The sequence below is a fragment of the Ursus arctos genome, unplaced genomic scaffold (assembly GCF_023065955.2).
Source record: "Ursus arctos isolate Adak ecotype North America unplaced genomic scaffold, UrsArc2.0 scaffold_2, whole genome shotgun sequence".
NCBI lineage: Eukaryota > Metazoa > Chordata > Mammalia > Carnivora > Ursidae > Ursus > Ursus arctos.
In genome coordinates, this window is record NW_026622874.1 from 27,389,685 (window position 1) to 27,400,938 (window position 11,254).

Sequence of the window (11,254 nt, forward strand, 5' to 3'; positions counted from 1 at the left end):
ATTTGTAAATCTGAGCATAACACCCATGATTAATTATTCTGAGATGTGGTTGCTGTAATCCACAGGTCAGTGCTCCTTCAAGAACACAAAAATTTGTTTGTAAAGATTTATTTCTTTGAGAGAGAGCACGAGCACTGGGCAAAGGGGCAGAGGGTGAAGGAGAGAAAGTCCGAGCAGATTCCATGTTGAGTCCGGAGCCTGACCGGGGCTCAATCTCACAACCCTGGGATCATGACCTGAGCTGAAACCAAGAGTCAGATGCTTAAGTGGTGGGGCCCCACAGGCACCCCAAGAACACAGCCACTTTAAATGACCTCACTTTGAAGCCTGTAGATAGAAAAGTTCTACAAAGTCATGAATTACATTGTCTTTCGTCAGGGCTATATGTACCCCTCCTGGAAAGGGAGGCTTAATGTCCTTTCAAGTATAACAAAATCAAAAATAAACCCTATAAATCTTCCTTAGAAATTAATTTTAAAGTCTGGCCATTGGGGCATCTGAGTGGCTCAGTCAGTTAAGCATCTGACTTTGGCTCGCTCATGATCTCAGGGTCCTGGGATCGAGCCCCTGGTTGGGCTCCCTGGTCAGCGGGGAGTCTACTTATCTCTCTGTTCCTCCTCCCACTCATGCTCTCTTTCTCCCTCTCTCTGAAATACATAAAATCTTAAAAAAAAAAAAAAAAAAGAAAGTCCAGTCCCTGAAGCCAGTTGTTGTAAAAATTCTCCCACTAGCAGAGCCGTTTTAGAAGCAGTGACTGTACCACTACCTTTTTGGCCAATGCAAAGGGAAGGAAAGAGCACTGTTCTAGTTTTCATTTCCTAGCCCAGAAGAGAAGTCTGGGAATACCAAGGTGAAAAACCCACCCTCGGGGAGCAATATCCATCTGGACTACAAAGAGTGCTAATATTGGCCCCCAAATTCAGAGCCAGAGAATTTTGGCCACGTTGGTATGCAATCCAAAAGCAATTTCCCATGTGTGGTCCCAAACAGAGTTAAAATGGAGCTCTCAATATTAGCAGGTAAGCAGAAGCAAGGGACAGAGCCTGGAGAAAAAGGAGAGGGGCGGATTACCACCCGAAGAAAGCACACCCCCTTTCCTCAAAACTTCAGACCCAGATCAAATAATCCAAATACTGAGTGAACGACTTTAAATGCTAGCTTTGCAGTGATACCTTCTGCTTCTGCTTCTGCAGCGCGGCCTCCAGAGTCTCCAACTGGAACTGCCTTTGCTGCCTCTCTTTCTTCAGCTTGTCCAGCTGGCCTTCCAGCTCTTGAATTTTTTGAAGAGCTCTTGTAGGCAGGCCCTCCTTCCATTCTTCCAAAGCCCAGCTCATGTTGCTCTCCTTTCTTCACTATTCACATTTAAAAATAATCTGGAAAGAATAAGCAGACTGTGAGTCTTACTGTCGTAAAAAGAGACCAAAAAGTCTTAGAAACGAAGGAGTCTCTAAGGAGTTTCCAAGCTTCACGTTTCTAAATATCAGGAAGTATAACATCTATCTTCTCCACCCCCTGAAAGATGACCACCAACAGCTCTGATTGTGAGGTACCCAAGATGCTCGTGTGGCTTCCCTGGCTCTCTGTTTTTCCTATTTCTCAGGTTTGACTTCTTAGCTACCTGCTTTCTACCGCTCACTTTGTTTTCATGATACAAAACAGGAGGTTGCAGGCGAAATAGGTCCTATAAACAAACAAAACTCATGATAAGTTATTTTGCAAATGCTCTTCTTTCCCTCTTCACATCATTGCCACGCATACTTCGTCCCTCTTCCTCTGGGAAGTCTTCCCTGGGGAGATCCCTAACCTGGCCATAGCTCCTGGTCATAGTTTGTCATGGCACAGCCCCCCGCTTCCCAGCAGTTATCATGTGTTGAATTAATGCACAAATGAGCAAAGAGCGAATGCCATATTAGTGCTAGAATCACTGCAAACTGCGGTAAAGCCTCAGTAATTCAAATCTCAGCTCAGCCACCTACAAGATATGTGACCTTGGCCATGTTATTTAACTGCTCTGTGCCTCAGTTTCCTCATTTGTAAAGTGTGGATAATAATGGCGGTAACTTCCCAAAGCCTTACAACAGTACTGTATTTCCTGATAAGCATTCGGTACCTGTTAGCTATTATATTAATCCCCGAAAACACTTCATTTGTTTATTTCAGCCTCGGGCACCAAGAGGGAAGTGGCCTACCTCCTTCTCAGCCACATCTTAGGAAATTTAAAACAGCTGGGAGAAAAGTATGGCAATTGTTCTTTATTCATTAGCCTCTAGAACTTCAGTGAAAGAAAAGCATTCGTTTTCCGGCTATTTGGGCAAGGTGAGAATCTGTTTTTTACTAAATGAAGTGCACAAACATTTTAGCGTCTTGCTTCAATTGACTGTACCAATGAAACTTTATCAGAACTAATAAACAGTTGATAAAATTACAAGAATGATAAAGAGATGTTCAAAAGTTAAGAGAAAGAGCAAAGTTCATGGAAAACATAGTTGAGATATTAAGCCTTGGAAGGCACTGTTTTCTCTGTCAGTTTAATTTTTTTCTTTTTCCAGATCTCAGTTCTTTGAACACAGCATCTTAAACTCCACTCCCATCTGCCCAAAAACTGCTGAAAGAAACCTCATGCCTCTCCACCAACAAAGGACAGTTTACACTGTCACACTAGGCTTCTCCCTCCATTCCAATCTAGCCTGCTCAAGCAGGGGTGGGGTACAATACCCCAGAGGCACACAACCATAACCGTTCTAAACACTTCCGCAAGCACTGAAATCATTACGTCAAGACGCCATCACCAACAAAATACTAAAAGGGTCAATTTAGAAAGATGATAGAGAGGAGGAAAATAAACCGAAGGAAAACTAGCAAGTTGAAAGCTTTTCCATTTCAAAGCCTAAAATACAGCTATAAAGAAGTGGTTAAAACAATCCCCTGACCCAAGCTAATTTTTATCGGATTAAGGCATCAACCACAGTCTGTATGGAGCCACCGGGGCAAAGGACAAAAAGTGTAAATCTCCAGATTAAGATGAGCAGCAGGTGTAAAGGAGGGTGGGTAGGTGAAGAAAAGCTCTGGGTGTCGAGGTTCCTGCAAGGAGGATTTTGCAGAAAATGCTCTTTCTATCTTAAATATGGGGAGGGCACTCTTTATGCCCGAACCACCCATCCCCAGCACTGGAGGCCTACTTTCACGCTTTCCCTTTAAAAGGAGCTTCCCAAGTCGCCGCCTACAGTGCCATGGCTGAGCCTAAGAGTGAAGACTCTGCTCCTCTAGACAAAGCTCAAGGATAGGACTCGTCATTTATTTATTTCTGGGTCTTCATAACATAGCAGAGCCAGGCACTCAAGCGTGTCCAAATAAATGTGGAAGACAAGAGAAATGCTTCGCAACTAACAATAGGCACGCCAACGTGCCGCGCAGATCAAAACCCAAGCTTTCATTTCCTCCATGAACAAAGGACCGACGTCCAAATTTCAAAAAGGAGCCACGGGCTCTGGACGTAGACGGCTGCTAGGAAATATCTGCTAGTCTCCAATTCATGTATCTTAAAGAGTAAGAAACTGATCCCCCAAAGTGCGAGCTCCTGACCGAGCAGGGTGGGCGGACACTAGTGCGAGCACATCTCTCCGAGGAGCAGAGGGGCGCCGACAGCCCAAAAAATCTAATCCGGGCGGATCCTCCAGTCCCGTCAGGTGGGAGGGGGCGGTCCCCTGCACCCACCGGGCCCGGGAGCAAGATCCCACAGGCATCCACGCCCAGGATCCTCGGGCAGAAAGACAGCCGCCCCCTCCCCCGCCAACGCCCGCCGCCGAAGCCCCGACCCACGCAGGACACTCACCTTGCTGGCGGGGAGGGAAAGACGACCCCTCAGAGAGTCGGGCTCCGGTGCAGCCTCCGCGGGCTTCAGTCCACATTCCAATTCAAACTGCCCGCGGCCGCCACCGGTTTTCGATTCGCCCGCTTCCGGGGCTGACCAAACTCATCCTCCAAGCCTATTGGTCACCGTAAGTAGTAATGGGCCAATCGGCTTCCGTGCACTCGGACTGCCGGCTCTGATTGGCTCTTTCGGATGGATTTAAAAATCAAGCCCTCACCACCTGGGGCCGAAGCTAGAGTTAGAGTGGTTTTTTGTTGTTGTGGGAGGGCGGAGACCACGTGCTTTTTCAGAGGCTGTAAAACTTTTTGAACCGCTACTTTGGCAAAAGCCGGTACCCGGCAGGCTGATTAGGAGGGTGTGGTCTATCGCCTACAGCCAGCGGAATTTTGCAGTCTGGCGAACACTCTAGCTATCTACTTATTTTAGGACATAGATACGAGGTATGATGCTTGCTGTGCATTCTTCATCCAGTGTCATTCTTAACAATTCTTTGAGGAAAGTATTTCCATTTTATTTAAAAGTTAGCTGAGGCACATAGAAGCTCCCTAATTTGAAATTGAATCTAGGACATACAGGATCTCACTCTTAACTGCTGTCCTCTATGATCATATTCTGAAGAGGTGAGTCTGAACGCTTGTTAGCTGGATTCCAAGGAAGGACATTGCAGCCAGAAGAATTTCCAGAACTGGATGTAATCTCTCCTTACTATGGAGCCCACTAGTTTTGTGTGTTTTTATGTACTTGTTCTATTTCCCTATTCAATTAAAAAAAATAAGCTTCTAAAGACAGGACCAAAACACTGAATTGTTAAATTAATATATCTCTGATGCTGTTGTCCTCCTCAATAGATTCCAAGCTTTCTGTAACCCTCTCTCCACTGTTCATTAGGTGGTTACCTATATCTAGACTGTTCCTTACCTTTTCTGCTCATCTTTCAGTACCCAATTCAAATGCCACTTTCTACATAAAACTTCCCTATTCTCATCCACCCCTTAGAAATAATTATTTCCTACATCTTTCCTAGAAATTGGTGTATACATTATATTTATGTCTGTCTGTCTGTCTCTCCTAGCAGTCTCGAAAATTCTTGTAGAGTGAAATCAGTTTTGATTCATTTTTGTATCTCTAGTAACTCCCTAGTAACTTTGCAGATAAAAAAAATGACCATCTTAGGATGTAAAACTACCATCTGGAGAAAGACCTTGTTCTCCACTATCCTTGAATCCCCCCAAAATGAAGAGGGAGCCAGTAGGTAGGGAGAACTTTTACTGGGCACTGCTATGATTAGTCTAGCATCTGACTGTTCTGGGATTTGACTCCAACACTAATCACAACACTAATCACAACTTCATTGCTTCCTAGGGGGTAATTATTCAACTATTAGCTCCCTAAGGAAAACAGAACTAGGAAGACATAACAGGGGATTTTCAAGGATTGCATTTACTACTTATTTATTCATTTTTTAGTAGTCACCTATTGAGGAGTCACTGTGTAGCCAAGCCTTGTACTACATTCATCTATAATAACCAGTAAAGAAATACATTGACTTCTTGAACAGGGGAATCGTGTGATGAAGGCTATTCTGTGACTTCAATTATGATTTCCTTCCCCTGCCTCTATTTTTAGGGGCTGAAGGGGGTGAATCCCATCCAACAAAATGCAGATGTCTTCGGACAGTCATTTTCAACTCCCTCACTTCTCCTTTTAAAGCTGCTCCCTCCTTGAGCGGGTCTACTCTCTCTGGGCTATTCATCCACTATCTCTACTTTCTGCCTATGAATCCGTGCCCTTGAGTCTTTCTATCTTTTCCTCTCCGGCTTAGATTGCAGGGTCCATCACTTAAACCACTCTTCTGCTGGTATCTTCAACTCTCTTGCCTCCTGTTCTGTCTCCTCAAACCTATAAGCATGCACCTGTTCAGACTCTTCCTAAGAGCACTGTTGCTCCAGAATGGGGCTGGAGAAAAGTCCCAGGAATGTGCAGATAGGAACCACTTTATTTTGTTTTTTAAAGATTTATTTATTTATTTTAGAGAGAGAAAAAGAGAGCACACAAGCACGAGTGGGAGAAAGGGAGAAGGAGAGTTGGAACCCCAAGTTGGCTCCACACTGGGCATGGAGCTGGATGTGAGGCTTGATCGCAGGACCTCAAGATCATAATCTGAGCTGAAATCAAGATCCGACACTTAACCGACTAAGCCACGCAGGCACCCCAATAGGAACCACTTTAAATATATGACCTCTAACAGGGGTCTCGATGCTGCTCCACAGTCCTTTCTCCCAAGTCCAAACTTTCTCTAATCTCCTCCAGCTACTATCTCTACTCTGGCTCTCAGAAGGATGACTACATCTCCCAGTTGACAGAAAATGAAAGATGTCTGACAGGAACACCTGCAACGGCCTGTCACCCACATCTATAAATTTGCCCAAATCCATTTTTCCTGCTACAACCACAGGAAGCATATTTCTGACTCAAAGGCTCTGTGTTCTGGAGCCTCTTGTGTCTCAGGAACTCCACTCTGAGTTGTGCCCTTGTAAATAATAATCATCCACTGCTCCTACCTTCCTGAGTCTTCCTCATAGCCCTTACCACGGCTCAAATCTTTCTCTTTAATAACTACTTTCTGAAGCTACACTCTGTCCAATCATCATACCTCTTTCATCACACTGCATTTCCTTTTTAGATCTGATTATGTAAGTTGTCATTCACCTTTTAATCAATTATCCCCCTCCCCAAAACATAAAAGTTCTTTCTGTAAATGAAGGCTGTCTCTCTGAGTCATGAAGACAATACAAACTACTATTGGAAGCAGCAATTTATTTTTTATGATTTCATAATAATGCTTCAGCTAAATGAAGACTTAAACCATTTCAATTTTATATGAATCTAATTATGAGATTGTCTCTCTCCCTACAGTGTCGGTGCTGTGACGAAGGAGCGCTATCTGGATGGTGGCTCTGGTGAAGAGGTTGTCATTTTGATGTGTTTGTTTTAGAGTCAATTGTGGTTAGTATTAGGTGGAATATATTTTTCCAGCTTCTTATTTGCAACATTTCTGTGTCTGTATTGCTTTAGATGCTTCTCTTGCAAGCAGCATGATTTTATTTTGTTTTTATCCATTTTTGAAAATCTAGACCTTATTTTTAAATGTTTATTGAGATATAAGTCGTATAAAATACACTAATTTCAGGTGTATAGTGCAATGAATTTTGAAAAATATATGCACCTCCATAAGCAACATCAAAATCAAAATATAAATAATCCTTCACACTAGAAGATTTCCTTGTGCCCCTTTCCTACCCACTGCCCAAAAGTCCAAGACAACTCCAACCACTGATCTGCTTTCTCTCACTATCCATTAAATCTATAAATATATATTTTAGAGCTTCATATAACTGGAATTACATAATGCCTACTCTTTTGTATCTGGCTTCTTTTGCTCTGCATAATGTTCTCGAGACTCATAATGTTTCGAGACTTACTGTACTTGTATTTACCTATCTTTTAACTTTTTAGTAATATTTCTCTGCATGGATATACAATTGGTTTAGCCATTTACTTGTTGATTTGTGTTGTTTCCTATTTGGAACTGTTATGAATAAAGCTTCCATATTTTCACGTACAAGCTTTTGCGTGAACGTATGCTTTCATTTCTCCTGTAAAATACGTATGAGTGAAATTACTGCATCAAAGAGTAAGTGAATGCTTAAATTTTTAAGAAAGGCCCAAAATCTTTCCCAAAGCAGTTGTATGTTTTACAGTGCATGAATGTTTGATCAGATCCACATCTCACCAATACTTGCTATTGGCAGTCTTTAATTTATGCCATTCTACTTGGTGTGAATGTTAGCTCATGGTGGATTTAATTTGAATTTTTCTGATGACTAATATGTTGACCATCTGTTGACGTGCTTATTAGCTAGTTGTATGTCTTCTCTTGTGAAGTATCTCTTAAAACATTTTGCCTTTATTTTTATTGAGTTGTTGGTCTTCTTCCTATAATTTCTCATATATTCTGGACACAAAGCCTTTGTCAGATACATATTTTGCAAACATTTTCTCCAAATGTGTTGTTTGTCTTTTCAAAATCTTAATGCTGCTTTTCAAAAGCAGAAACTTTTGATTTTGATAGAGTCAATTTAATTTTCTGTTTTATAGGTCATGTTTTTTTTTTTTTTTTAAGATTTTATTTATTTATTCGACAGGATAGAGACAGCCAGCTAGAGAGGGAACACAAGCAGGGGGAGTGGGAGAGGAAGAAGCAGGCTCACAGCGGAAGAGCCTGATGTGGGGCTCGATCCCAGAACACCGGGATCACGCCCTGAGCCGAAGGCAGACGCTTAACCGCTGTGCCACCCAGGCGCCCCTATAGGTCATGGTTTTTTGAGACTTATCTAAGAAATGTTATATTCATCCATAAGTGTTTCCTTTTCTGCATGTTATTGTAAGTGGATTTTTAAAATTTTTAGTTTCTAGTATTTTGTTGCTTGTATAAAGAAATCAATTTATTTTTATAAAATGACCTTGCATCTTGCAGACTTGCTAAGCTGACTTCTATTGGCTAGGACTGCTATAACAAGGCATCACAAACTGGATCCTTAAACAACAGAAACTTCTTAAGGCTAGAAGTCCAAAATCAATGTGTTGTCAGGACTGAGTCCCTCTGAAGGCTATAAGGGAAGAATCTGTTCCAGGCCTTTCTCTTTGGCTTGTCTTCATACTCACATGGCATTCTCCCTATATGCATGGCAACTCCAAATTCCCCCTTTCTGTGAAGACTTCACTCAGATTAGATTAGAGCCTGCCTTCTTTCAGGCTGCTATCATAAATTACCATAGACTGGGTGGCTTAAGTGACAAAATTTATTTCTCACAATTCTGAAGCCTAGGAAGGCTGAAATCAGGTGTGCCAGCATGTTTGGGTTCTGGTGAGAGCCTTCTTCCTCACCAGATGGCCATCTTCTTGCCTCCTTACACAGCAGAGCAGAAAGAGGAGAAAGAGGAGGTTCTCTGGTGTCTCTTCTTATAATGGCACTAATATCATGCACAAAGGTTCCACCCTCATGACGTAATTACCTCCCAAAGCCTCACGTCCTGATACCATCACACTGGAGTTAGAATGTCAACATATGTATTTGCGGAGGCCACAAACATTCAGTCTATAAACAGGCCCCGACCTCATGACCTCGTTTTAACCCTGTAAAGACCCTGTCTCCAATTAAAGTCACAATCTGAGGTACTAGGAATTAGGATTTTAACACATGAATTGGCGAGTGGGGTACAAGTTAACTCATAACATCTCTTAATAGGTCTAGTGGCTTTTGTATACGTTACTATTTTCTACATGTGTTATCTGTGAATCAACATGGTTTTACTTCTTCATTTGCAGTCTGTATGCTTTCTATTTATTTTTTCTTCCCTTCCTTAGTCCACTGGTTAAGACCTCAAGTGTGATGTCAAATGGATATAATGAGAGCGGACATCTTTTTTGTCTTTCTGATCTCAGGAAAAACATCCAGCCTTTCACCATTAAGTATGATGATAGCTGTACATTTTTATAGATGCCCTTTATCAGACTGAAGAAGTTTCTTTCTGTTTCAGTTTGTTGACAGTTTTTATTATGGTTAGGTATGAGATTTTATCAAATCCTTTTGCTGCACTTATTGAGACGATCCTACGGTAGTTCTCCTTTATTTAGATATCATGTGGATTGCATTGTTTGATTTTCAAATGTTAAAGCAACCTTGGATTACTGTTATATGCTCCATTTGGTTATGGTATGCTACCCTTTTTATGTATTGATGAACAGTGCTAATATTTCTCGAAGATTTTTGCAACTATGTATTGGAGAGATACTGATTCATAGTTTTCCATCTTGTTACATCATTTTTTTAACGATTTTATTTTTAAGTAATCTCTATACCCAATATGGGACCCAAACTTACAACCCTGAGATCAAGAGTTGCCTGCTGTACCAACAGAGCCAGCCAGCTGCCCCTATCTTGTCATATCATTAAATAAGATTAAAACTGGCCTGGTTTTGGTATCAAGTTAAATCTGACCTCATAAAATTAGTTGAGAAGCATTTCCTCCTCATCTCTATCAGGAAGTTTATATAGAATTCGTGTCATTTATTCTTTAGTGCTTGGGCCTGGAGTTTTCTCTATGCAGGTTTCCAATTCGGAATTAAAATTTTTAATTGAAAAGAGGTTTTTAAAGTGTTCTGTTTTTACTTTATCCAATTTCAGTAGTTTGTGTCTTTCAAGGAATTTTTCTGTTTCATCTAGGTTGCCAAAATTTTGGAAACTTAGTTTTTCAAAATTTCCTATTATCATCCTTTTAGTGACTTTATTGTATGTAATTATCTTTTTCCTTTCATTTTGGATGCTAATAATTTGTGTTCTCTCCACCGCCCTCTATCTCATCAATCCAGCTTGAATTTTATCAATCTTATTGATCTTTTCAAAGAACCAGCTTTTGATCTTATTGAGTTTTTTCTAATATTTGTCCATTTTCTGCTTCATTGATTTTTGCTCTTTATACTTACCTTAAGTTTAATTTTCTTTTATTCACTGCTTAAAATGGAAGTTTAGATAACTGATTTTAGACCTTTCTTCTTTTGCTAACATAAGCATTTAAAATTTATATTAACTTTACCTGATGACACAAATTTTTTATTTAAATTCAATTAATTGACATATAGTGTATTCTTAGTTTCAGAGGTAGAGTTTAATGATTCATCAGTTGTATATAATACCCAGTGCTCATTACATCATGTGCCCTCCTTAATGCCCATCACCCAGTTACCCTATCCCCTCCCCTCCAGCAACCCTCAGTTTGTTTCCTATGATTAAGAGTCTCTTATGGTTTGTCTCTGTCTCTGATTTCATCTTGTTCTATTTTTCCCTCCCTTCCCCTATGCTCCTCCGTTTTGTTTCTTAAATTCTGTATATGAGTGAAATCACATGATAATTACCTTTCTCGGATGGACTTATTTCACTTAGCATAACACCCTCTAGTTCCATCCACATTGTTGCAAATGGCAAGGTTTCATTTTCTGATGGCTGGGTAATATTCTGTTGTGTATATTATACACTACATCTTTATCCACTCATCTGCTGATGGACATCTGGGCTCTTTCCATAGTTTGGCTATTGTGGACATTGCTGCTATAGACATTGGACCTGCCCCTTCGGACCACTACTTTTGTATCTTTGGGGTAAATACCTAGGAATGCAATTGCTAGGTTGTGGGGTAGCTCTATTTTCAACTTTCTGAGAAACTTCCATACTGTTTTCCAGAGTGGCTGCACCAGTTTGCATTCCCACCAACAGTGTAAGAGGATTTCCCTTTCTCCACATCTTTATCAACATCTGTCATTTAC

General features: G+C 41.1%; 1 protein-coding gene across 1 annotated transcript in view; it reads right to left on the reverse strand.

Moving 5' to 3' along the window:
* CENPF (centromere protein F) overlaps positions 1–3,946 on the reverse strand; it is a 64,762-nt gene extending 60,816 nt beyond the window's left edge. The window contains exons 1-2 of the mRNA XM_026509143.4: positions 3,833–3,946; positions 1,173–1,373 (exon numbers count right to left, since the gene is read on the reverse strand). Coding sequence (XP_026364928.2) covers positions 1,173–1,334 — 162 coding nt within the window. The 5' untranslated portion in view covers positions 1,335–1,373; positions 3,833–3,946. The remainder of the gene's footprint in view (positions 1–1,172; positions 1,374–3,832) is intronic.
* Between the last annotated feature and the right edge of the window lie 7,308 nt (positions 3,947–11,254).